The sequence below is a fragment of the Ptychodera flava genome, chromosome 1 (assembly GCF_041260155.1).
Source record: "Ptychodera flava strain L36383 chromosome 1, AS_Pfla_20210202, whole genome shotgun sequence".
Taxonomy (NCBI): Eukaryota; Metazoa; Hemichordata; class Enteropneusta; family Ptychoderidae; genus Ptychodera; species Ptychodera flava.
In genome coordinates, this window is record NC_091928.1 from 30,595,308 (window position 1) to 30,622,145 (window position 26,838).

The 26,838-nt window shown below is 37.9% G+C and overlaps 3 protein-coding genes across 3 annotated transcripts; all 3 read right to left on the bottom strand.

Annotated features, from left to right (window-relative positions):
* Positions 1 to 405: 405 nt before the first annotated feature.
* LOC139135031 (histamine N-methyltransferase A-like) lies at positions 406 to 8,198 on the bottom strand. The gene is made up of 4 exons (XM_070702205.1): positions 8,087 to 8,198; positions 2,762 to 2,962; positions 1,933 to 2,274; positions 406 to 1,337 (listed from the first exon to the last, which is right to left on the bottom strand). The coding sequence occupies exons 2-4, from the start codon at positions 2,952 to 2,954 to the stop codon at positions 949 to 951; spliced, it is 924 nt and encodes a 307-aa protein (XP_070558306.1). The 5' UTR covers positions 2,955 to 2,962; positions 8,087 to 8,198; the 3' UTR covers positions 406 to 948.
* A 1,090-nt stretch (positions 8,199 to 9,288) lies between these two features.
* On the bottom strand, positions 9,289 to 14,817 carry LOC139136965 (uncharacterized). Its single transcript, XM_070704876.1, has 5 exons — positions 14,609 to 14,817; positions 14,137 to 14,312; positions 13,693 to 13,734; positions 12,964 to 13,039; positions 9,289 to 12,074 (listed from the first exon to the last, which is right to left on the bottom strand). The coding sequence occupies exons 2-5, from the start codon at positions 14,183 to 14,185 to the stop codon at positions 11,486 to 11,488; spliced, it is 756 nt and encodes a 251-aa protein (XP_070560977.1). The 5' UTR covers positions 14,186 to 14,312; positions 14,609 to 14,817; the 3' UTR covers positions 9,289 to 11,485.
* A 7,241-nt stretch (positions 14,818 to 22,058) lies between these two features.
* LOC139137035 (kremen protein 1-like) lies at positions 22,059 to 25,297 on the bottom strand. The gene is made up of 5 exons (XM_070705007.1): positions 25,156 to 25,297; positions 24,518 to 24,688; positions 23,417 to 23,704; positions 22,827 to 23,169; positions 22,059 to 22,238 (listed from the first exon to the last, which is right to left on the bottom strand). Exons 1-4 carry the CDS (start codon positions 25,214 to 25,216, stop codon positions 23,042 to 23,044), a joined length of 648 nt encoding a protein of 215 aa, XP_070561108.1. The 5' UTR covers positions 25,217 to 25,297; the 3' UTR covers positions 22,059 to 22,238; positions 22,827 to 23,041.
* Between the last annotated feature and the right edge of the window lie 1,541 nt (positions 25,298 to 26,838).

Consider the following 26,838-nt stretch of genomic DNA (forward strand, 5'->3'; position numbering starts at 1 on the left):
ATATGTCCTAATGATGGCGCCCAAATCGTGACGGTCCAGAAATGAACGGACGTACGTTTTATTATTTATTAAAAAGCAATCGTATGGTAGAAGTGAAACAAAGTAACATTGCGTCTAGAAAAACAGTTTTGTCCATTTTGTTACCATTCGGGTGGTTCAATGTGCTAAAACGATACAATGTATGTTCAGACATTGGCGTTGATCTTATCTCAAGTTTTTAGGAAGGCCACAGTAGTAACATTTCAGTTCATTTATTTTTTTTGGCTGTGGAAACGTGCAGGGCATGCGTATAGCGCATAGATTAATAAGAAAAGGTATAGATAGCAAGATGAAACAAGCACACTCACTCAATACAGACAAAGAAACATCGTATGATCGATATGTTTGTGAAATTTGCGAATGTCCTTAAGATCAATATATGCCAGAGGTCGATTTTCTGGTCTATTTATTTTGATGATATGCGATATTTTTAACCAACAATACCTGTTGTCAATGATAATAATTTGAGAGAACAATAAAGCATATGTTCTGCTCCTATAGCATTTAGTTTGTCACTGTAATTAAATTTTGTCTCAGACTAATTAAAATGTTAATAGTCAATGTGTACACAATATGCCTTAGGGAATCTAATAATAACCACGTTTTTCCAACGTGCAGGAAATGTCGTCTCTGTTAAATAGCAGAAAAATGGAAAAGGAAATTAACCAGTTTAATACACTGTACATGGTTCAATGTCCGGTGACGTGAGTACAGATACTGCGCCTTCGCCAGGGTTACGAAAACGCACATGCGCACTGCACTCTGTATGTACATGGTATTTTAGTGAAGATAAATTGGCAGACCAATTTGGACACTGTGTATGTTGAAAATAATACAGTATACATTGTAATATTGACCAGAAAATATTGAATTGTGTGGTACTGAATAAACTTATCATTATGATGACAGTTAGGGAGAATATATAGATTTTATGATGACGATATCGATTTCATCGTCACATATGAGACGCCGCCCGCTTTCTTCACGCGAGTTCTTTCTCAAATAATCTAAAACTTTTTGTAGCAGGTTCTTTGGGGCGTTTTGACGAAAATTCTTCGTTTGGGCGATGAAATCAAGAATCATATTGCCATCTGCCGACTGCTCGTCAAAGACATCGGTTATATCATTGGCACGCTCACGTGGACGGCCATGATAGCTAATCCCTTTTGTTTTCAAATGGTTTGTTATGTCATCAGACGTGAGCATTAGCGCACATTGTGTGATGTCGTCAGACGTGAGCTGGTTCCCGGCAACTTCTTCCCATTCTCTATATCTTGTAGAGAGGATGCCTCGAGCACCTGTGAGATAAAACCACCAAACCAAAAAGAATACAATGCGAGTCAATAGACTGGGGTATGTGCTTCCTGAGAATAAGCACAGATCTTTGGAAAACATGACACACATTCGATAATTACATCAATATCACTCGACGTGAAAGTTCGCATACGATGTTCTCTGAATTTCATTGGCCTTACATTGGGCAGTTGGCTTAGAGTTTTGGATTTGTTTTTGCAAATAACAGTCTTGACACATCCAATAACCATATGTATGATATTTTCGTAAGCACATCTAAATATTGACCTCTAGGTGGAAATATCGCTAAATTCATGTATTATTATCAACACGAATAAGAAAAATTTGCGATACTGATTTCAAAGAAATCGTGTAAAAGCCCAAATAATCACAAACATTTGGTAAGCATTTGTCGAATATTGTACTTCAGGCACATGAAATAGTATTGAAAGATTCGAGGTGGCTGATTTAAATTTACCAATGTAAGAAATGTACCAGTGTGGTGCACTTCATGCTCGTCGACTGAACTTGACTTAGTAGACCCTATTATATATTTAGCTGTCGGCTTAAAACAAATTGATATGATGACCTGCGTCTTACTTTTTGAGCTGTTTATTGAGTTGACCATGATCCCTGCTGGCATCAAAAGGTTGTAGAATTGGTCAATGACGCTCCTCCAGTCCTCCATGTAATAAATGCCATTGATGCACAACAAAAGATGAAATTTATGGTGGCAGCCGTTATTCTGTCTTTTAACCATGTATTCTTCGAAGTTGTCCTCAAACCACTTGAACGAAACGTTGGGAAATGTATTCGTCACGTCTGGGGCATTAGTTTTGAATTTATCAAGCTGTTTTTTTGCGGGTTCAACGATTTCGACACTCACGCTGGACGTTTGGAACATGTTTGCCAGTATCTTCACTATTTTCTGCTCGAAGAAACCTGTATAAAACCGACATGAAAACATAATTGTATAAATTTACAGAAGCTAACCTTCACCCGTTTATTCGCGTTTACATTTCATTTTCCTAGTTTATTTTCGGATTTAAATGGTCAGACTAGATTAATAATCGCTCAAATCAAACAGAAAACCCTTTTGGGTATAGATCGAGGAATAGTTATGTATTTTATTTGCTCATGGACGTGAGCGTATCATTCGTAGCAGCCACATTTTGTTGCATTACTAGGTGTTGTTTACGTATTGCTGTTTTATGCCTGGTTAGCATATAAAACCTATCCCGCTGACATCAGAGTAAATCTTTCAATATGAAAATCAATTCTGTTTCTGAGTAAGAGATATACAGGACTGATAAATAAGAGAAAATTAGTGTCAGTACTAGAATACAATATTTCCGTGGGAAGTTTTTAAGTCAGGTGGTAGAAATAACGCAATTTTCCCGGCATTTTCTTAAATGATAAGCTCCATTACCGTTTCCTGCTGCAACGGCCAGCATCCTGATATCATCACCCGGCTGAATGCTCTTTGACAATATTTCGATGATACTTTCCCAGTGGGCCATCCACTCATGTTCTGCAGGACACTTAGTTTTCTCAGATATAGTCCTGTACGCATCAAAATAGTAGTCCATATCGCAGTATATGCTCTTGAACGAGGATGCCATGCTAATGTCTTCACCATAAAACGATGGAACAAAAAACCAAACAGACAAGCAATCAAAGCATTGTCTACACTGTTTTCCACATCTTTTAAGGTAGAACTTGCCTCGGGGACATGTTCGGACTCGCAAACTTTTACACCGGTTTAGTTTTTCGAAATTCGAAAATTTTATTTTTCTCTACAGAGTTAGCACAGGGATAGCGGCCATTTTGAATTTTAAATATATCGGTAAATCTTGGGTTATTTGTTTCTCCAGTACCAAAATTTGCACGGTAACCCCCGATTTTTGCTCTTGATTTTGAAAGAGAAAGGTTGAAAGATTCCTTAAGAAAAGTTTGAGCAGAAGCTTAAGTCTTTCACTTTCGAGGCGCACACTACCGTAAAAAAGCACACTATCTCACGATATGTTATATTTTAAAGCGATAGTTGTATGTTTTCACATCAATGAAACGCATTATGATATTTTTGCTGAACGTGAACACCGTAATAGCATACTTCTTCATTTGGTCTAACAGGCATAAACTCAATCTCCAAAGATAAAGATCGTGTATATCCTGTAACTGTCACGAATTGTGACGTCACTTTTACTTGGTCTAACAGTCATAGACTCAATCTCTGAGGAAAAAGATGGTGTATGTCCTGTAATTGTCACGAATTGTGACGTTACTTTATTTGCCTGTATTGTTGAATTAATTAAGATAGAAGGTTCACTACCATATTCTAAGCAATTACATTGATCGTTGGTTATGAACGCAACAAATAAGTTTTCATCTTAACTATGTCACTTGGTATTAATTTTGAGCAAGTTAAAGCCCAATTTAGCTGTAACTCTTGAAATTTATTGACCTCAAAATATCTTCCTATTCTCTCCTTGTTTTCCCTGAATTCTACCCTCTGAAGGTATATTCCAATAGGAAACTCTTCCTTAGTGAAACACTTGACAGGTAAATTCAAATTTTAACAGTCAATTTGATTTTCGCCATTTTCAAAAAGTGGCAATACTACAAAGAAAACATACAATGTCACAATTGAAAACATTCACCCTGTGCATTACATTGGACTACTGTGCAGTTTATGTGAAGATTTCAGTGCAGATATGCACAGTATCCATAGATTTTGCTTTTCCGCATGGAGCTACAATTTAACTTTTAGGCAAACATTTAATCGCAATGTAATTTTTATCTAGTTCAAAATCGCACATACCCAGCTGGTAGTTAAAGCCCCAGTATTTGTAACTTTTGACAATTTTTTTCATATTTTTGATTAAAATGACATCCTCAGTATGTGAAAGTAGACCATAATTAATACTGACTCGCATGGTTTGCATGCCCAGCCCGCCTCACGATTAACTGTAAAAGGAGTGAAAAATGACTTCTTGTCCGGACCAGAAGTCAGCTTTGTTGACACACGAAACGAAACGTAATCACACCACCGCGCATGCTCAACCACATCTACGCAAGTTTTACTGTGGCGTCCGTAGAAACTATACGCTCTTCGAAAAGGTCTGGTCCATCGAAACGGGAGACTCAGCTAAAAACGCGCGAAAGTTGGGTGAAATGCCGGAAAGATATAAATATGTAAGTGTTTACAGATTGTTCCGACTATAATGAGCCGTGCAAACAAACGTCTTGAACAGCTAAACTAACGACGCGACGGAGGCAGTCGATTGTAAGCTTCATGCAAGGCATTGCAAGTTGTGACCGACGGTACGGAGATCAAGTTTGCTGAATGAATTGAGAGAGAAAAACATATATGAATAAAAATTCAACACTTCACCATCGTAATCATTGAACTAGTCGTTTCTTCAGTATGGAGTATAATAAAAATTTCGTTGAAAATAAATGACGGGACTGATTCTGCTCCGTCTACTCAAACGAAGTTTTGTGTACGGCCAGGCTACGCTGCAGGCAACACAGCCTATCAACTTCGCATATCGTTGCCGTAATTGAAAACGCTCAGAAAGGAAAAAACTACATCTTGAATGCAGTACAAAAGTCTTACTTATTAAATTTAAAAGTATTTTCAAATAATATCGATCGTAACGGGTATCTAATCCTCACAAGGATGACAGTAGTACAATTATCGGCTAGCTGCGATGCGATGGAGCTCCAGGCATGGTAGAAGTTCGAACACAAGAGAGATCCCGGCCTCACTGCAAAGTCGTCCCCTGCGCACCCGGCTCGACAGCAAATAACCTCTTGGTTTGATTCTGTTGTTTAATATTTTTGTATAAAATTCACGATACATATAACTGACTTTCACAACTGTACAATTTGCTTAGGACTGTGATTTTGGCTGTAGTCTACAGACGATCGGAGGGAGCTAAGGCAGGCCCCAAATTTGCATGGACAATGCCCGGACAACTATAGACGCATTTCGATGAGAAAGTCATTCACATAAACCTAAATGAAGTGATTAATACAAAACTTTTAAACATCACTGGTTCTGAAAATTTATGATCGATGGTTCTGACCTACGGACTTTACACTGCGGCGTTGTTTCTTTTTGTGTTTGGCCAGCTACTAGACCTGTAAGGCTGTACTACATGGAGGTAGTACACTGTACAAGTGCAGCGGGGCCGGGCCGAGATTTGTGTGGGGCCTGCAGCAAGGTAAAGTTGACAGCGTCCATTGCAAAATGCCCGCGTGTTATCCTTTCGCGTTTGGGAGGAAATTTACCGCTGTATTCAGAATAACTTTTTACCAGTATAAAAGCTCAGAAACTGAAGCACCAAGAGCCAAGAGTCTGTAAATTTCTTAGCAGTAGTTCCATTGTTTTTTCTAAATTTTCGCTGAGATACAGCAGTGCGTATACTGGTCCCGATCGTTCTGACTCAGGCGTTCACAGCTGTTTAGGGAGCCGTCATTATTTACAACGTGGGGGTCGGAGGAATACATTAGAAACTCCGAAATTATGAGTCGCACCCCAGCCAACCATGATGACTTTGAGTAACCCCCTCTCTAACAGAAATTTTGACTTAGCTGAGCCCATGTAACAATATGTAGATATAAAAGCTCACCTAATAAGCAGTCTCCGACCATATAGTATTGTTAAATTTGGATGGGTAGCATGCCATTATGGTATGGTTAAATGTCCAAATGGTTGTTGAACTCAAGTCAATTAAAATATACATTCCTATGATAATATAAAGAATGGATTCACAACAGTTCAGTTTTGTCCTAGATCCTGTGCACTTATAGTGATATCTGTCAAGAACATTTCTCCATGACCCAGCCTCTCCTTCCACCTCTGGTAACGACTGCAGAAAACTACTGTGTGACATCATCATCACCACTGTCGATCCTCATCTTTACTGTCGCTGGTGCCATTGAGTACATGAACCACGATATCATTCTCATCGTCACTATCTTCTCTTTCATAATAAGTATTGCTAGTAGTAGCAGGTACTTGTAGTTTTTTGCCTTGCTTCATCTAGTTGATATTTATTTGTTCTGTTAAAGTATTTATTTTCTTTTTAATTAATATGTATCAGAGTAAAATATATATTATCAACTAATATTGAGGACAGAGTTAGACAAAGAAAAAATATTTTGAGCACCCCCTTATAGTTTTCAAGTTTTGAATGACCCCCAGGTCGTAAATACTGACGGTTCCCTTACTTGCTGCCAAAGGCCATCGCGTTCACTGCATTCGACAGCCTACAATACATTGCCAAACTATGTTGCTTCGATTTCGCAATCACCTTGCCGCTAAGGCATGAATCAGCTGAAATTTATTACCTCAAGTTACTCAATTTTGATAGCTATTTGCCTGCAGAAGTGAGCAAAGTGTATATAGTGTCGTCTTGATTTTACATCGGTACCCGGAGTTCTGAGTGACCAACTGCAGGGTGCGCATCGATGCACTGCCGACTGCAGTTTGAACAATCCGTATATAACGCACAAGGTACCAGAATAGAATGTCAGCCTCCTCTGCCAAAGTTCAGTATCCTCTGAAACACAGCAGTACGTATTTGAACAGAGAAGAACAAAATAAAACCATTCGCAGGTTATTCAGCCGGCGACCATGGGCGATTACCCAGGCAGTCAGGTGCATCCAACGGAGCTATTCATCGAAAAAGCTGTTCCAGGAGCAATTTTGAGGGCAGGGGAAATTTTAATTTTGCTCGGGCAGGGGACATGTTTTTAAGTGGCAGGGGAGCAAATTTTAGTTTTTTTTGTAGGGCAGGGCAGATATCGGTTGATTGTTCTGGGGACAGGGCTCGGCGAAAAACAAGGAGAGGGGAAAACCATTTTCAAAACGGGGACACTAGGGAAGTTGAGCCATGGTTTTCCGGAGATGGGACACAGGGCAAGTACTTATAACTTTCATGTCTGCATGGGAAATGGAATGACAAAGTTTTTTCGCCATAGGGCAGGGGAGCTTCAAAATTCCCAGTGGGGAGGGGAAATATCTTATCATAGTAAGGACCCCTTTAAAAGTGCATTGTTCGTTGGCTGCACCTGGGCAGTGTGGCGTGGCATGGCAATGCCCCAGGAATGTTGTAGGCTCGATGATGTCATCAGTATCGGCGTTCTCGGTCACGTGCACAGCCTACAAGTTGTCAACAAACCCGCGCGGCAATCCAACTCGATCGGGCAATATTTAGCGTTTGTATGTCACTACAGGAGCACAAATTTGGCTTATTTCTTTACTGAATAACATTTCACGATGGATGTAAGAGAATAACATGTAATTTCGAACATAAAAAAGGTCAAAAGTTACAAATACTGGGCTTTAATAATAAGTGTATACACACACCTAAATTAGTGCATTCAACTTGTTTAAGTTTGAAGTAAAATCATAAAATAATGCTAAATGATACAGATAGTTGGGCTTTCATTTCAAATGCGGTACTTAATACAGCTATCACCCTGTCAAATACAAATTTCGACGCAAAAGTCTAAACGAAAGTAAATCGATGTAAAAACTGTGCATTAAAAGGGCCCCATGCGAACAAAGTATACTTGAGCATAATTATGAATAAATGCGCAGCGAGAGAGTTTCATGAAATTGAATATGTAACAGTGCTTAATCGGCTTGTCGACCAAGAAGTCTGTATGATGCGCCGCAGAACACATAATAAACTCTGCAAAATTTTATAATTACTTAATGGCGCGTAAACTTTATACTTACCTCGAGTTAATTTATCTGTAAATATGCGGAATACAGATTTGTCACGGGAAAAGACACTACAACAATACGGTGCGTCTCCGAGTATCGCCCAGCAAAGCAAGTTTCAGAATGTTTACGCCACTACAAAATCCAGAATATTTATTGCTTGTCATGGAGCCGTTGATGTCACTCTGATGAAGTTCATTGAGGTCGGATCGAACTCTAAAAGTGTAGACAACTGTTGAAATCATTCCGCATTTAGATACTTTTTATGAATGTGCGGTACCTTTCAATAAATAACCAAAATCGGAAACGTCGATACCTCGAATCGCTTTTAAGGTAATTCTCCCATCGAAATTGAAATACTTGAACTTTTTCGAAAGATTTCCCCAGGACAGCTTTCATTCATTCTCTTTCAAAATCACTAATAAAAACCCGGGTTGCAGTACAAAGTGTTGGTATCAGGGAAACAAAAATACCGATATTTGATATTCAAAATAGTAGCCATCCCTGTGCTAACTCCGTGGGGTAAGATGATTTTCGATTTCGCAAAACTAATCCAGTAAATATTTTACATACTCAATCGAGCTTCAAAATGATCCCTCAGTGTTATGTAAGAAAGGAATTGTAAAACCTTTAGATTCTGATAATTTTCTCCCGAGGCCCCTTTCCTGAATGTATTGCCTTGGTGCAATATTTGTGTTAGTTATCGTCGCTTGCTTTTCTCGATGAGCGACAGGCTCATCAAATGCTAAAAATAAATTTTAATGAAGGGAATCGTCATTTTCATATGCTAAACAGCTGAGTGATATGTAGTGATGGTGATATATTGTACGTGCGTGATGGAAATTTATCGAATATATTAATATTGAAAAATTGATTAATATCAACTGTTGAAGGGTCAGAATTTCATAGCAAAAGATTATTGAAATTTAAACAAGTGAAGCTCGTGGTAATTTTGAAAACGAAATAGTTCTTTTATGTTTTGATTCTTGCATTGATTTTGATACAGATCAGTTCAGTAATTCCTTGATTCCGGCATATATATTATAACGCGTGGTATCATTTTGTGTCGTAATTCGACAAAAAGAACCATACCAAGGCTAATTTAAAATGACACATATGTCTACAAATACTGTTACGGTAAGTACTTTACTGTCTGTCAGTCGAGGTACCGATTACTGGTAATGCGCTCAGTAAGTGAGGGTAACACCAAAGTTGTCGGTTGTGAGAACCACTTTAGATCTTTATTACTAAAGCAATGGTGAAGTACTCATATTTAAACTTTCCATCCAACTCTCTGCTCTACTCTACTTCTGTCTAGCAAGTGTGTAACTTAAAAAGTTTCAAATCTACATATCATAGTGAGGTATACAGCATTAATTAAATACAGATACTTCGGGAAATATATCAAAGACAGGAAATATTGTCAAAAAAGCATGATGTGGTCTTCAAACTTGAACCTGGAGTCAACATCAACCCGTGGTTACTTCTAATAACTTTACCATCTGTTTAATCAACACGAGACTAAAATGGCGGTTAATTCAAGATCGGGAGTTTAAATGGCTCAGTGAATCGCAGGAAGTTACGTATGTTGGCAATCGTTGCTGTCGGTCAAGTTGATTACCATCAGTCGACTGGTAGCATTCGACTTCTGAAATCATGGGGATGGGGTGTTGATAAGGGTTACGATACAATTTTGTAGGACACTTATAATATCTGATACAAATATATTGGCCCATGATTCATAACACATATCACTGACATATGGAATTTAGTATTTTCTAGTGGAGGTAACCAGTAAAGATAATACAATGATCATAGAAAGATTCATAGTTATTCCGGTAATTGGAATATATACTTATATAATTCGTCTTCCCATGTATATGCACATATTATACTATAAATATTAGGCTCTACTTTGGTTCATTTCCTGTTAAAACTTGCTCCTACAATTTAATGCCGTGGTGTACCTGGGTAATAATGTTACCATTATATTTGAAGTTCGTGGTCTACGTAAAATCAGCATATTTTTTTAAAAATATAAAAGCGCCAAAAATATTATATCATGATTTCGAGCGCTACATCCCAGATCTGTATCTTTTGTTTTGTTTCTACGAAAAGGTTTTACTTCTTACAGATCAGGGGCGGATCTCTTGATTATAGAACGACTTTGTATTTACTGAACCAAGTGATTCCACATTAGACATTTCCCTGACAAATGTATATTCTGACAAAAAAAAAACGATCAAAAAGGCATCGGAAAGGCGGGCAACTTGATGGCATTCGCTGTTTAGAGAACTTATTTCTGGTGTAAATAGGTGTGTATTAAACCAGTTACATTGACAATATACCGCCTTTCATAGAATATGGTCCTTATTGTTGTCTGTGATGATGGCATAACGTGCTGTCTTTTACCTCGAGTCGTATGTCGACTCTTTTCTGATGTCCTAGGTAAGTAATCCAGTATAACAATGAAGGATATAGAAGTAATAATTTTTTTTATTGTAATCGCTTGAAATGAGTAGGGTTTACCTCGAGCAAATAATACCTTTCCCCAGAGAACATAAAAATAGACAATTTGTCCACTAAAACGAAAGCTATTCGTATTTATATATCAACATTCGGAATTTATGAGATTTTGTAATTTAAAACAAAATTTGAAATATGAGTTTTGTCGCTGCATGGTTTCCTGCATGGCAAGATGAAAATGTGATGCATCACAAACATTTTTCAACCAAACAATTTCAAGTTCATGCAACCAACAGTCCGCCATAATATGAAAAGATGTAGCTCTGACTGAGGTGTAAAAAAGTACTTTCACATTGACCGTTGCAAAGACTGTCAAGGATATAAACCAGGTTGGTGAATATTAGAGGAGCAAATTCTACTAATATTTGAAATTATTGTCTGACCTTAAAAACCAATTTATCACCCTAAAAACTACAAAATGTAAATAACAAAGTTTTGCATACGAAAGCGTGTTATTGGAAATTGTTCTCGTGTCATTTTCTCCACCAGGCCCTTGTTAAATATTGTTATCGAGGTTTTCCTGGAGACTGCTGTATGTGGTTTCGCTAAGAAGCGATGGACGTATAGGTCATACGCCGACGTAGCTGCGACTGATTCTTCAGGTGTCCTCAGAGATTCGTCCCTTTGGCGATTTTCTCCGTGTTGCGTCAGACCAATGTATAGGTACTCACTGCGCGTTAAAGGGTCAAGTCTCTCATAGGATGACCCATCATCTCTTTCCTGCGAATTTTCGAAGGCCGTTGTCCCAGAAGGTGAGTCATTCGTTTCATCTACATTTGCTTTCTCGACAGATTCAGCGATGTTTATCTTCCCGGCGTGGTCTAGAACAACTGCATCCGAAACAGTTTCATATTCTCGAATTTCAAATCTCCCTGGAATTTCTTCATATTATGTTAGGCCAATATATAGGTGCTCATTGCGCGTTTTGGGGTCAAGTTTCTCATAAGGTAACCTATCACCTCTTTCCTGCGGACTTTCAATGGCTATTCCTCCGGAAGGCGAGTTATTTGTTTCGTCTACCTTTGCTTTCCCGACAGGTTCAGCGATGTTTATCTTGCCAACATGATCTAGTTTAACTGCATCGGAAACAGTTTCATATTCACGAATTTCAACTCTCTCCTGAATTTCTTCATATTTTGCCAAGCCAGTGTAAAGGTGTTCATTGCGCGTTTTAGGGTCAAGTTTCTCATAAGGTAACTTATCATCTCTTTCTTGCGAATTTTCAACGGCCGTTGCCCCGGAAGTTGAGTCATTCGATTCGCCCAACTTTGCTAATTCGACAGGTTCAGAGATGTTCATCTTCGCGGCATGATCTAATTTAACTGCATCCGAAATAGTTTCATATTCCCGAATATCAAATCCCTCCTGATCATAGCCATTTATTTCACCGTCTGTTGCATTCCTGTCTGCTCTAACGAACCGTTCAGTCACAGTGATTAAGTCTTGTTTATGACGATATCTGCAGGAATATTGTTTTCTGAAAAAGATTAACATTTACAAAAACTGTAAGTCAGACGTATTCACAGCTGCTTACCTTCTTCGAAATTACAAATACGCATCGGATCGCAATGGGTTAAGACCAAGTAAATACTCAATGTCAACAACTATTAATGAGAAAACCAGGTATTCAGAACTGCCCCTTTAACATGACAAAAGTTCAACAAAACTCCGAAGGTGCTTCTTCTTATTTGTTATTCTATTTGGAGAAAAACACTGAAAATAACATATAAGTTACTTATATACATAATTATAATTACTAAATGATCATGTGAGATAAACATAAACTTGTCCGCTTTTCACAAAATTGTAATCTTCAGAAGTTCTTACACTGATGATTTTCACAGAACCAGCTGGAGAGTACTAAGGACATACGCCGTGGTATAAGAAAGGCGTCCAGTGAATATTTACATTACTTAGAAAAAGGTCCACGTTTTAACGATAATTGATAATTGGACAAAATGGAAATAAGGAGCCTTCAAGACTGCCGACAGTCCCTTGTACTTTTTTGTCATAAGAGTGTGCTTATCTCCCCCACCGGGTGCAGAAGGTACGAGGCAGGCCACAATGGTACAAGCATCTGTGGACAGTCTAAGAGTCTTCCAGTGATATGGCATTTACATGCACCAAAGCTTGGGTTAAGTACAGGAGGATAACCTTTGAAACCAGCGAAAGTACTTTTTCTTTACTATGGGTGGGCGTAGAGGTATATCAAAAGGAAAATACTCATGAAAAAGTCAAGTCATGAATTTATTTTGTAATCAAACAAAAAAACTCTGTAAGAATACGGTAATAAGGAGGAACATGTGATATGAAGCTCAATAGTATCGATTTAATATCCCTTCATGAAGAAAAGGTGTTAACCTTACCTTCGATATAAGATGAAAGTAACAGTTATAAAAGCAACAGTAATGAGTGCTCCGACGACTGTACCTACGATAGCACCTGAAAAATATTGATTCGCCAATTAAAAACACTATCTATAATTAAACCTTTATTTCTGGAACTTTTAATTGTAATAGAAGTAATGATAAAATAGACGTCATAATGTTCAACGAATTTCTTTACATATATATATATATATATATATATATATATATATATATATATATATATATACAGTATATATAAAGAAACATATACATAAAATGTGTAAATGTACACACACTCCATAATATATATATATATATATATTATATATATATATATATATATATATATATATATATATATATATATAGAGAGAGAGAGAGAGAGAGAGAGAGAGAGAGAGAGAGAGAGAGAGAGAGAGAGAGAAGAGATGTGTGTCTGTATGGAGTTTTGTGTATCCTAAAATGGAGGAGTAACAGTGAAAACATATTTCCCAAACTGTTTCATAATTAAACAGAAGGTTTTAGCAGTCATTAATAGCATTGAAGGAGTTCAATGACGATGGTACATACTACAATACTTCCATTTTCAAGGGGTTGATCTAAGAAGATGTTCAGTGTGTAAAGAAATAAACGGCACCAGCACGTTGTGAACGTACAACAAATATTTCTTATATTCAATTCTGTTTAACAAGCTTGATGTTTCTTCGGTCATTTTTGTGGACTTACCCGTCGATGTAGTGTTTCGGGTCTGGTCAACCGGCTCGGTATCTGCAAGGATAGTTCGTTAAGTATCACAGTGTTACTTGTTTATATAGACGGATTAAATACCTATCTTTTGCTTTACTCATACTACTACAATGGAATAACCTCTAAAATTGCTCTTAACAATCTGGGGGCTATTATGCATGTCTTAAAAACATTTTAATACTCTCCCTGACAGCCTTTTTCTTAGAAGCCTAAAGGCATTATCAATCTGACTGGTTCATGAAAAGACAACGAAATGTACGTTTATTTTTTTCCCTCAGACATTGCGTAGCTAGTGGTATGTAAAACGTGCATCCTCATTATTACACATGGATACTCGCCTCGTAAAACAAACAAAAAAGAAAAAAAAACAAAAAAAAAACAGTAAACGTTTTCAAATATGCCTGTAGGCTTTGTTTCGGTTACCTTTCAAAATGCACGTTGGTTTTCCAGACCAGTTCCGTCTTCCTCGCATTTGATGACGTCATGTCCTTCGATATTGTAGCCTTCATTACAAGAATATTTCACGGCTTTTTTGTATGTATACAAATTGCCCTCCTTTAAAGCGTTCGCTACTTCGCCTGGCTCACCGCAATTAACGACTAAAAGACAAAACATTGCCGGCATACATAACTACAGGCATTATCATCTTATAACAGTCTAAATATCAACGTAATTTCTTTTTTATGTGATATTATTTTTAAAATATCACTTTGTAAGATAATTTTATGGAAATTATCCTGAAAGAGGCAAATTGCCACAGGTAATTAAATAATGTATTGCCGTCTATAAGAATGGATCACCATATTAGAGGTCCTCATTAGAGAATATGCTTTCCAATGAGCACTTACACAATTTTGATTAACTCCTAACCAATAAACTTCGGAACAATTCTCACCAAAACATTTAGGAAATGGACTGGTCCACTGCCTATTTTCTCCGCACTTTACTAGGTCTTGCTTTGTTGGCTGGAAACCTTCATCGCAAGTAATGTACAAATAATAGCTGTGAGGACTATCGCCAATAATTCTGAAGCTACCATTTTCAATGCCAATTGGAAGTTGACAACCAAGCTCTGCCTCTGAAAAAATATTTATTTATCAGGGTAAGTCGCCTAGGGACAAATCTTCGTTTGTAAACTTAGCATTGACGGGCCTTCGTATACCAACATTACAGGCCAAAGCGTGCATATTGCAAACGCTGGATATCATTGTCATTTTCTTCTTCAAATATGTAAATTTTCATTCAACGGGGACTATATGCAAGGAACCCAATACCCGTAATATTAATGCCGTGCAACCAACAGTTGCTTTGAGCATCGCCCTAAGAAAAGATAGGATACATGCTTAGTATAGTAGTTTTATTAACGATTTTTCGGTTTTTGGCTTTTTCGACCTTCGTCTACTTTACATATCTCTCTGACAGCGAGTTTTAACAAAAAAACATATTTGTTTTTTAAACACTTTTGCGACAACGTTTCATATATAATGAACTATCTAGAGTGGCGATATCATACTATTTGTTTATTAACAGATTGTGTTTGTGATATTGTCGAATGATCAAGCAATTTGCCTTCAAAATGTAAAGCAAATATGTCATTGCTGATATATTGTCGATATTCCGAGTTAAAGGTGATATAAACGTCGTTTGAATAAGACAATATTTCTTTTGATAGGTCAGATGATTTTTCAAACCGTCCTATGTCGTAGTGGATACCATCTATTACTTCAGTCATCGTTACCGAATCCATGCCGGAAAATGCCGAGAGGTTTTGACCGTTTAAGAAGGGCTTGACTACGCAGTTTCTGCGTAGTGAAGCTTCATTACGTATTCATGGTGACCCCTGGCCAGCTGTCAATAACTTTGGGGGCTTTTGTCTTTGTGCCTGCTTTGCATATGCGTCGTTGGACACGACCTGCCAATCACCCAGGTAGTCAATTAAACTATTAATTGACTGTTTACCGACCCAATTAACACTATCCAGCAGTATCAGTCATATTTTAATCGCGTGGCCCGGGTGGGCACAACGTAGGAACGCGTGTATTTCTATGTGTACGTTTCACTTGTTGGTGTTGTTTGTACCATCGTGTGTTTGAAGTCCTTGTTTCACCCACCGTCCCTCCACCCACGGTGTTTCACCTACAGCATTACCTTCAAGGTGACAGGCTTACTATTAATGTTCAGTATCATTGCACCGAGTTCTGCCCACGGTGAAAACCACCTGTTTTGCCTACTAATTACTGTCCGTCGCTGCCCGTCCTGAATGTAGCCTATCTATAGCTACAGTAATCACATAAATCATTTATCAGTTTTGATATATACTCCTAAATTGTAAGTTTGATCAAAATCGAGACCACATTCAAGGGCTATGCAGACTGTCCATGTACGCACACACAGTGACAAGAAGGCGGCAAACACCTACTCACCAAGCACATCGAATCGGCGAAAAGAAGCATAAAAAGCTAGGCTTCATCGCCAAAACAAACGCGCCAAGCGCTAACAAAAACCCATACCAAGCGGCCCTTTTCAGGGCCACCAATACTCCAAAAAGGGAACTACAAAAAAATACGATAAAATGACATAGAACACACAAACACTTAAAAGAAATAACAAAAATCGTACACATATCAAACAATTGAAACACAACATTAAATACAAAATAAACAATCACAGTAACGTAACAGAAAACATGGCCGTGGAAATAAATCAGCTATTTCCAAAGAAAAGCCGACAACAACATGAAATTCAACAACAACCTATCATCGCTCAAACTATGAAACTCCGAAAAATAGTACTAGGCAAAAGCCTTAAAATTCATTCGGACACCAACAAAACCAAACAGAATAAAACCACACCTCAGGATTTCAACAAATAAAGTATAATGTGACTACACTACATCGTGAGACACAAACAATCGCAACAACACCATGGAGGTAGCATGGAGGTAGGAAACTACCTCCATGACAACACCAATTCAAAGAAAAGTCAAATTGGACTCCACGAACAACAAAAAAACAAAAACTTGAAAGCTATCTGAAGCTTTTAAACTCGCACTTCTAGAGATACCCTTTCAAACAAGGAAATAAAACATGTCGCGTGCCAAAAGAATCGCGATAAACCAGCTTGCAAACATTGGACAAATTTTGGGAAAATAACCCTTCGACAAGGGTCGGTTTTTCGTTATTGTCAACACAAACGATTACGTACTCGAATGCGAAAGGCAATTACGTAACACTCAGTATTATACACAACAAGTCAGAACAAACAGTAAACAAAGTAAACGAACTATTAATTAAAATGTACGAGAACAAGCACATCAACCAGGATACTTGTAAGTATCTTGATCCAATAAACATAAAATCCGTACCCCGCAGTGGTACTTATTGCCTAAAAATTAACAAACCTCCGCAAAAATCTAAAAGACACACCAGTCAAAACAAAATTTACCGAAGTAAAGAAATATAGAACAAACAAACCGAACCACCAAACGGACTCACAACGTGACCAAAATTAATATACTTGCCTCGCTAATCGGAAAGCAAGACCACTAAAATGCATTAAAATAAATTTTCACAAACACAAACTAAGGAAAGAATCTACACTGCGACTGATGAGAAACCACACTCGGGTTTGAAACGCAAGCGTCAAAGGGCGACTCTATCAACTTTTGTAACAACATAGGTCCGGCTGCGTCTCGCCATAAGCTTTCCCCACACAAACAAAACATTACCGTACACACTAATCCAAACTTCTCTACAAATATCCAAAGCGAAACAAACATTTCATTAACACAAACAATCGGATAAGAATGTAGGAACACATTTTCGAAACGAATCAAACACAAACTCGACACAAAAACATTTAGGATAGTTAGGTGGGGAGCCTGTTTCACATTTTTTACATCTCGCTATACTGTCTATGATTCTAAAAATAAAGTCATCTGCCACTTTTTCTGTATACGCGGTTTGGCAAAACTCATCTCTTCAATCGAAAGTCGGGCGATTTCATGGTTCTTTGGGGCACTTAAGTGTACGTCGAGCTTAAGGAATGTAGTTACATTCGCGATGTTTTATTCGAAAATTATTTATTCCTTCAAGGGCAAATGCACATAATTTATGCTGTTGGAAATACTGGCCGCTCATAAACAAGACAATAAACTCAATATATGTGCATTTTTACTTATATTGTCAAAGTACCACCGACACCCCACAAAAACCAAATGGTTCAGTCCAGGTATTTGCAACTCTGCCATCCGACTGGTCAACAGGAAATCAACCATAGGTGTCTTTTGGCACGCGTATACGCCAGTCACCTAGGCGACGGTAATCTGCACCACTTATCACCATCGGGAAGGTACTCCTCCCCATATACCACTGGTGATCCCTCCCTCAAGGCACTGCGTCATTCGACCAAGCATTGTTATTGTAATTTCCTGCATAAAATTAACAGCGAGGTCAACCGGTCAAAACCTCTCGGCATTTTTTCTCATGGTTTGCACCGCCAAAGTTAAGAAACAGAAATTCCATTTTGATGGTGCTATTCTTCGATGCTGATAAAATCCAGTTGCAGGTTTGATTATAAGGATAGTTTCCAGGAAATCCAGGTGAGTAGATGACTCCTGATGCTTTCACGTGACCTCCACAGGCTCCCATGGACGCTATGTGCGAGGTAAAAAGGTGTTTGGTGTGATTCGTGCATTAAAAGATGATTCGCACTTAAGAATAAAGGACGTGTAAATACAAACCATGGCTACAACGGGTGATGTTGTAAAATTTACATATTGTGGATAGAGCTGATTGGTGTGAAATACCTTGGCACATGCTGAGACACACCTGAAGTGCAAACATACATGTTAAGTGATATAATATCAATTTTTATGGAGATATATGGTTAGTCACTATGCTAGAACCTTGCCCTCTAGCTCCTAGGTCGCCCTTTTCGCCGATATGATATAACGACATCGCTGTGAGATATAGTAAATACGGGATGCTAAGTTTGAAGATACTTGAGAAAATGCCCGACTATACATTAAAAGGACATCATGATTGAAAAGGTATATTAACTGCTTGACTATCGTATATTCGTTCTTGATCTTAGTGTCATGTAGAAATCAATATCATGGTACTTACTAGGATATACAGATAGAGCACTTCTTCCTCCGCAAATTTGTGACTTGTCTCCTTCGCATGCCCGATTACAATTGTTATTTCGCCTTCTGTAATTTTCATCAGGACTTCTCTGTCCACAATAACATTGCTTCTGTACTTCAATCCAGCATAGGACATGTCACGTGATCGACAGTATTCAAGGCACCATTCTATCGTCATTGTAGAATTGGCGACGAAATCACTTGAATTCCAGCGATGATCTACCACGCCATGATTAAAGCAGCCAACGTATCCGATGTCTATGCAGAAGACAGGTGCAATCACATTTATCACTACCCAATTAATTTATATTCCAAACTTGATTTATATACATGATTGCCATAAAAAGATTGACTGATATTTCCTTTGTTATAAAATATACGCTATAATTTCCGAAGAAATAAACTGTAAAGCTGAACGAATTAAAGTGAATTCAGCGATTTCCAACATTTCTGAACAAAATACTGCATGAATGACTTACAGTTACATCTGGTCTTGATGAAATCGACACATGAATTTGTAGGTGAATAATTACATTCCAGTATCGAATTCTCATTGCCTATACAATCAATAGAAGCAATACCGAAAATGTCATCTGCTTCTGGTCTGCTTAGGGTAGGTCGCATGGCACCATCGTATCCTGAAGAGTGATAGCAGATATAAAAATAGTAATCTTTATGGATTGCATACGGCTTTTTCGGCCGGAGTAGAGTACTCACTCGGGTACTTCCGCTGTACTTTCAATGGCCAAAAGAGCCGTTACAGTCCGTGAAAATTTGTCATACACCTTATCACATTTGAAAGAATCACTTGTTTGCCCTGCAATTGATTTAGTTGGCTTGGAGGGGGATCAAACGAAAGAATTTACTTAAAATTTAATTTGAATCTTCTCTTCATCGCAACAATAGTGGAAAATGTCGCTTATGAGCGAGATTAGCGTGTATTGAATCAGTGGAGCGAACTTAAAACTTCAAAATCATTGAATGTAAACAAAAGTCCAGGTCCTGATAATATTTATGGTCCCGACCAAAAGTTATGTACTGATTTGTGTGGTGCAGTCTAACAATACCTCTTTCAAGTTTCTCTTGACAAGGCTATTATTCCTGTCATATGGAAAAATTCTATAGTGGTAACAGTCCCACAGAAAACTAACCCATATGAACCCTATGATTTTTGACCCATTGCTCTTCCTTCTTTGTTAATGAAAACGTTTGAAAGTATAATTAGATACAATACATTCTGACAACGGTTGAACATAAACTAGATGCCCTGCAATTTGCAGGAAAGAGTGCTAAAGATGCTAAGCTTTTCATTCTTAGTAACGTGTACAAATATCTAGAAAAAACAGGTGGTCATGCAAAAATCCGTTTTGCAGATTTCTCAAGTGCTTGCGATACAATTCAACCCCACACGCTTGGAGAGAAACTCTTCAAGTTTGATATTAGTAGTAACTCGTAATCTTTATTCTTGACCTTCTCACAAATAGATAGGGTTTCTGTCAATGGTCTCATGTCGACTTTGATAAAAACAAATAATGGTTCTCCTCAGGGGTGCGTCGTATCTCATCTGTTGTACATCCTTTATACTGATGATTGTAGAAGTAAACAATGTCATGAAGGTAGCCATCTTGTAAAGTTTGCCGACGATAGTTTTCTGCTTTCACCTCTACAGGGATCTGAATGCAGGCTAAACCGGTGCGAGTTGTCGTTCATACCCACCGCTATGCTGTTGCGTACAATTTGTGTGTGTTTGTTTTGAGTCCATGTACTTTTTGTATATTTTTAATATGTTGATGTATTTGAGTCACACGTTTAATTGTCCCTCTTTTGGATTAATAAGGTTCTATTGAAAGGAATTATATTGAAAAGAGCTCTTTTCTTTGCAATTCTCCGAACTTATGTCAAATTCAGAAATGTCGTCGTAAGTAATGGCCGACAACACATTTAATAGCTGGGAGATATTCGAACAAAGCTGCCATATTTTTTCGCTCCCTGTTGACGATGACAAATGTGAATAAGTTCGGAGAATTGCAAAGAAAACAAGCTCTTTTCAATATAATTCCTTTTATAATTCATTTGTCACCGTCAACAGGAAGCGAAAAATCTAGCAGCTATTTTCGAATATCTCCCAGGTAGTGAATGTATTGTCGGCCATCAATGATAATTCAGACGACATTTCTGAATTTGACGCGTGCTGCTCTTAACTAAACAAATGGTTGACCCGGTAATGGGCGCGTTCACCTAAGTGTAGACAGAAATTTGGGCCAATAATACGTAAATCGATAGAACCAATTTATGACATACTGTCACCTACATCGGAGAATTAATTTCTTCACATTAATGAATTTTGGTGATTTAAGTATTCCCCTATCAGATACTGTCAAAATAACATATTACTTGTCAAGCTTCTCTAATACGACTCGGGCATTGATACACGATCGATAACTTTACCTAGCTGAGTGCAGACAACATCGGCTTCATTCCAACTCCACGTTTTGTCTCCACTTCCTTTCAGGCACACTTTAAGCCAACCATACTCGGAGTCAAACACTTCAACAAATCCTTCATTCGGCAATACTCCATCCGTCAGTTTGACCGCTACTTCAGCTTGGAATATTATAAATAGTGGTATCATGTTATAAAATCACGAATCTATACATTCTTAATAACTACACAACCTTACTACATAAATACTTAAACATATGCACGGCTACTGAGAGAAAATGGGCGGTTGTATGTACATTGTACAAGACTCACAAAATATCTGAGGACCCAGCTTATGACGTGGCTTATATGAAATACCTATTCCGTTTGCGAATTTCCGTACTCTGATATTGCAGGCTGCATTATCATGAACCTTCGCTCAAAATACTTCATTTCAGAATCATTTAACTCTAATATCATTGGTAATAAACAATCATGCTCCCTGAAGAATTGAATTAGACTGCTCACGAGTATGACGTAAGAGGTGGCGGTCACCGGTACGCGTATGATACCGTACTTCAGTATATGGTGAAATGCTTCGAAGAAGTGCGGCGAAGATGATAACTTGATATTCATATACTTGATATTCATATAGATTGTGAATTTAAATGAAGACATTTTATGGCTTATCCATTTCGACACAAGAAAATGTGATATATTTAAACTCAATGGTCGTTATAAAATCTTACACTATAAAATCAAGGCTTAATACCGGTACAAGTCGGTAAAGTATCATTCCATCCATGACCTTCATAACAGACAACACTTGAATGGGATGTGTTCACTTGTAGACCCTCGTTACATGTGACTGATAGCGTCCAGTTCTTAGTGCAGTCACCAGTTACATTGAAGTGGCCATGCTTGATTTCTCTTGGGAGTGGACAAGCAGTGTACACTTCTGAAAATTAGATTTTATAGCAATGTTTGCGGCTGACTGAAAGAGTATTATGTAGAAATCTTCCGATGAAAGGCATCAATAGCGATTTACTATCAGTTGCCAAGGAATATTATACTTACTTTAGACCTTGGTAATACAATGTATCCGAAAAATGTCACAAGTTAATCACACTTTGACTGCAAGCATTTTTTCGGTCTAATGTTGCATTGTACAACTTTGTAGCAAGCAACCCTTCCGTTACAACGCATGGTTAATCTTATGAAGTTACTCTCAAACCGTTGCTGCTGTGATACCGAAAGGTGTATCACCTTCATTTCATTTTGATGTTTCACATTTTGTCATAGATGTACTTCATTCACGTTCAATAATCAATGGTGATAAACGAAGCTTGGTCCAGCATGTAAGAGTGTGTAACAGTTCTCTGACGATCACTGGGATTACAAACGAACAAAGCAATGAGTAAGGAATAAAAGATGATACAGCAACGCAGACGAAACATATTTGCATATTCAACATCTTACGATCCCTGTGGATGACACAGAATTAATCGCGTTACTTTCAGATATCTGATAATATACATAGCTGTACCTATAAAGGTAGTGGCAAAGAGCCCTGTTCTCGAACCACTGCTGTTTCCTGAATAAAAGTACACGAGCACCTCACTGGAGTGTGAACATACCACTTCCGGTACGTCAGATCCGCTAAACTGACGAATGACGCGCCTCTCACCATCGATGACATCATAGAATATTACGTAATCATCAGTACTATCCAATGTCCAAAGGAAAAGCTCATCTTAAAACTCATTGAATTTGAGGATGATAGGGTCCAGGTACAATCCTGAGAATTGGATAATATCCTGGAAATCCAGGAGAGTAGATTGTCCGAGAACGGTTTATGCTCACTTTACCTCCACATGCTCCTAAATGGGCTACAAAGAGACATTGGCATGTTTTCCATTAATTTCATAGAGTAGTAGTATAAACAATTTCAAATTCTGTACATTTATATCCCTTCATAAGCACACTCACAGTAGAAACAGAAAAAAACTTCTTGTCCATCCCTCTGACATCAAGTTGATCATCTTCTTTTAATTTCATCGACGGCTATCATCAAATTTGCGTCAACTTCTGCAGATGATAAATGAGAGGTTCCCCTTGATGTACTGATGTACTTACTTTGATAGATGCTTATTCTTCTCGTTCCACTGCCACCACATATTTGCCGGTAATTTCCACCACAAGGAGTGCTACACTGATAAGTTCGTGACTCTCCATGTCTTGCGTAGTCCGTTCCCTGTCTACCACAGTGACAATATTTACGCCAGTACAATCCTGCATACGTCCAGTTACGTTCCCTGCAGTAGTCCAGACACCATTCAATCGTCATGGCATTGTTTTCCTCTTCGTCATCGGGAAGTACTGGATCGCTTGCGTTATTGTTGAAACATCCAATGTAACCATCAACTAGATTAATGAAACACAATATAATTGCAGAATGGGTGTTTCTCGCAAGATGATAAAGGAACGGTGAATCACTTGGGCAAGACTTAATCGTTTTTCCATACTGTTCAGTATTAGAAATCGCAAACCTTTTTATTAGAAACAGGTTTATTTTGGCCGTTGTTCGACGTATTCCCATATTATTAGATTAAACACGTGTCGAATATTATGTATTTCAGCTATATTTTATATATTAGAAGATACATGAAACTATTCGACATATATCAATTAACCCTAAGACCGATTAATACCAAAAACTAACTCGACTACAACTTGATCCATCCCAAGACGATTTGACACATGCTATACTTTACTTTGCCGCAGCCAACTCGATCTAAATTCACCATAGTGTCACTATTGTAAATTAAATAAATTCCTAGTAATCTTTACGCCTTTTACGATCTTTGACTGATTAGATTCTGCGTTGAATGACGTGAATACATAATTATGTTAGATTACGGGATGGTCGTAATCGAGACGTAGTGAGCTTGATCAGGCAGACTTAAGTCAATCGGCTAACCACAATCAATTATACTCAATGGCATATAACGCGAAGAAAATTGAGAAACACAAATGGCAGACTTAAAGTAGGTGTGAAGTATCAATAACTAAATAATGTGATGTCTCTCTCTCTTTTCGACTGAAATTTGTAACCTAGACAAGTCGGTTATTGGCCATTGATCAGAAATTCCATGAAAAAGACTAAGGTCGTGGAGGTGAACAGAGGCATAACTGAAACAATGTCGTGTGATCGCCAGCAATCGTTATTAAACCTACAGTTACATGTAATCATGGCGGCATCAGTGCAGTGGCCGGGTTCCTCAATATCAAAGCTACAATCATCGATTGTGGTGGAGTTTTCCGGACAGGTAACGTGATCTACGACTCTACGAGAGTCGTTCCGTAAAAGACCATCCTCCCGTCCTGATCGCATTGTACCATTGTAACCTGTAGAACGAATTCAAATTAACATTACATTTAGCTAATGTTTTTCATCATTATTCACTTTAATAGAGGAAAACCGTCCCTAGAGTAAAAAGCAAATATAGATAAATAACAACCTACAGGAAATAAAAAATACACAATACTAAACCATTAAATATCAAAATCGTAAACATTCTCCAGTAACTCGATGATATTGCAGCTATATTTTATATACTAGAAGATACATTCAAAGTTTGAAAAATTAAATTTATCGTCGGAAGAATGATGGTTGCAAACTATCCTAGTGCCTGGCGCCAATAGGGAAGCTGACAATAACACGAATATTGCACTATTTCGATTCAAGGTACTTAAGGATGTTATAATAGTTTTGGTATGGTATTATCAGCTAGACGGAATTAATTCATAAAGGCCTTTGATCTTCGAGAAATAGTGACTGATTGTACTTGAGTAAAATCTATGATCGTGCTTACGAAGTTGATTACAAACGACATCGGCGTCCCAAAACTGCCACACACGCCCCGAGTTCCACATACAGGTAACCAGTCTGTGGTGTCGTTCACATACAGTTCAACGAGGCCCTCAAAAGGAGACGATCCGTTAACAAGCCGAACCTTTACTGTAAAATCGTGCAATAACATAAACGAATGTAAGAGTAATTGCCTAAAACATAGTTTGTTTAGGAGTTTCACTGTACGTTCAGAGGTCTAAAGGTTTCTTGTTAAATCGTCAAGGACATTTGTTGTGACAAAAGTTGCTCATATTAGTGCAAATTTGTCAACCATTCATTTATCTAATCTTTTTAGTTCTAACAAATTTTCGACAATTTTTCATTTCAGTTTTATTCAATTTCAAGAAAACAAGCGAAGGCTTTCGTAACATCATGACAAGCGACTATGTTCGTCTGCTAAATACCAAGTTCAGTGTAAAAACGTAAGCAAACGTCATTGCTTCCATCAGCACTTGGTCATTAGAAATATTGGCGGTGGTATTTGACCGGTCTGCTATGGAGGTGACAGAAATCGACATCACAATGCAGCTATTTGTCGTTTGGAGATCATTTCAGAGGTAAAGCAGCTGTTTAGAGAAGACCTAGATCACGTGTTAAGAGGTCGACATAATCTCACAGTATGGGTTGGCATGTTTTATCTTTTATGATTGCAGAGGCATTTTTACTTTATTTACAAATCGCATAGAGCACAACGTGTTAGGTAGACTCTTGACTGATCGTGTAGCAATCAGATATTGATTCAAAATAAATGGGACGAGAAATTTTACGTCCATCATTTAGCCTTGGTTGACAGATATTAATGTGATACAATTTTCTGTATGACTATTTCTCATAAGAAAGGTTTGTCATCATATCATGACTACAGAGAGATGGAAAAACAGAAATATATCGTTACGATCCGAGGTAATTTACTCCTGTAGGATTTTCTCGATATGTTACTCAAAGGTTCATATATCTAGTGGTGGTTGACACGTTACAGATAATATTATTGAGACATCATAGGTTAATTATAAGTAATTTCGGATAAAACGGAGACAGAGACAACATATATGTATATTACGGCCCCTCAGTAGAGTCGTGAAACTGATTGTTTCTTTGAAAACATCTACATCGCCGAAAAAAATTTCACAAATCCTCCTGGCAATGGTATTTATGTCTATCGTGTTTGTTATCGCCACCTTTCAAAAGGCGAACGATGCAAAATTTAAGACGTGGTGGGAGTGCTGGCGCTTTTGACCAAGATTGCATTAGAAGCGCTGATTAACAATGCGGAAGGACGACAAACAGCAGTGCCCTTTGTCATCCGAAGTCACAGAGTGAATCTAGAGTAAGACACTGTACTAATAATGACATAATACAAGAAAATATTTCCTGACACTTACAGTGGATTTCAAAATAGCGTGGAATTACAACGTCCTTGGTTGATAAGAAAATCGTTTTTGGCGATAAAGAATAACACCACCTGCAGTAATTACAAACGTTCTCCTTCGATAAATTTTGCAACAATTTAACCCAAAAGTACGTTCACGGTGCCACGGTCAACATCGTCAGTGTTGCCGAATTCCCACAAAAACTCACCCGTGCACTTACTGCTTGAACATTCTTATACTGTCTTTATCAATTTCCCGTCGATGAAACTGCGCAG

What these genes read in the sequence shown, in the direction of transcription:
- LOC139137035 (XM_070705007.1), bottom strand. Translation starts at nt 25,216, where the DNA reads ATGTGGAACTCGGGGCGTGTGTGGCAGTTTTGGGACGCCGATGTCGTT. An exon ending in TGTCGTTTGTAATCAACTTC is followed by an intron (nt 24,689 to 25,155) that starts GTAAGCACGATC and finishes TTCGTTCTACAG; the next exon opens with GTTACAATGGTACAATGCGA. An exon ending in CGCCATGATTACATGTAACT is followed by an intron (nt 23,705 to 24,517) that starts GTAGGTTTAATA and finishes TCATTAATCTAG; the next exon opens with TTGATGGTTACATTGGATGT.
- LOC139136965 (XM_070704876.1), bottom strand. Translation starts at nt 14,185, where the DNA reads ATGCGAGGAAGACGGAACTGGTCTGGAAAACCAACGTGCATTTTGAAA. An exon ending in ACCAACGTGCATTTTGAAAG is followed by an intron (nt 13,735 to 14,136) that starts GTAACCGAAACA and finishes CTATCCTTGCAG; the next exon opens with ATACCGAGCCGGTTGACCAG. An exon ending in CCGAAACACTACATCGACGG is followed by an intron (nt 13,040 to 13,692) that starts GTAAGTCCACAA and finishes AATATTTTTCAG; the next exon opens with GTGCTATCGTAGGTACAGTC.
- LOC139135031 (XM_070702205.1), bottom strand. Translation starts at nt 2,954, where the DNA reads ATGGCATCCTCGTTCAAGAGCATATACTGCGATATGGACTACTATTTT. An exon ending in GGCCGTTGCAGCAGGAAACG is followed by an intron (nt 2,275 to 2,761) that starts GTAATGGAGCTT and finishes GGTTTTATACAG; the next exon opens with GTTTCTTCGAGCAGAAAATA. An exon ending in CTCAATAAACAGCTCAAAAA is followed by an intron (nt 1,338 to 1,932) that starts GTAAGACGCAGG and finishes TTTATCTCACAG; the next exon opens with GTGCTCGAGGCATCCTCTCT.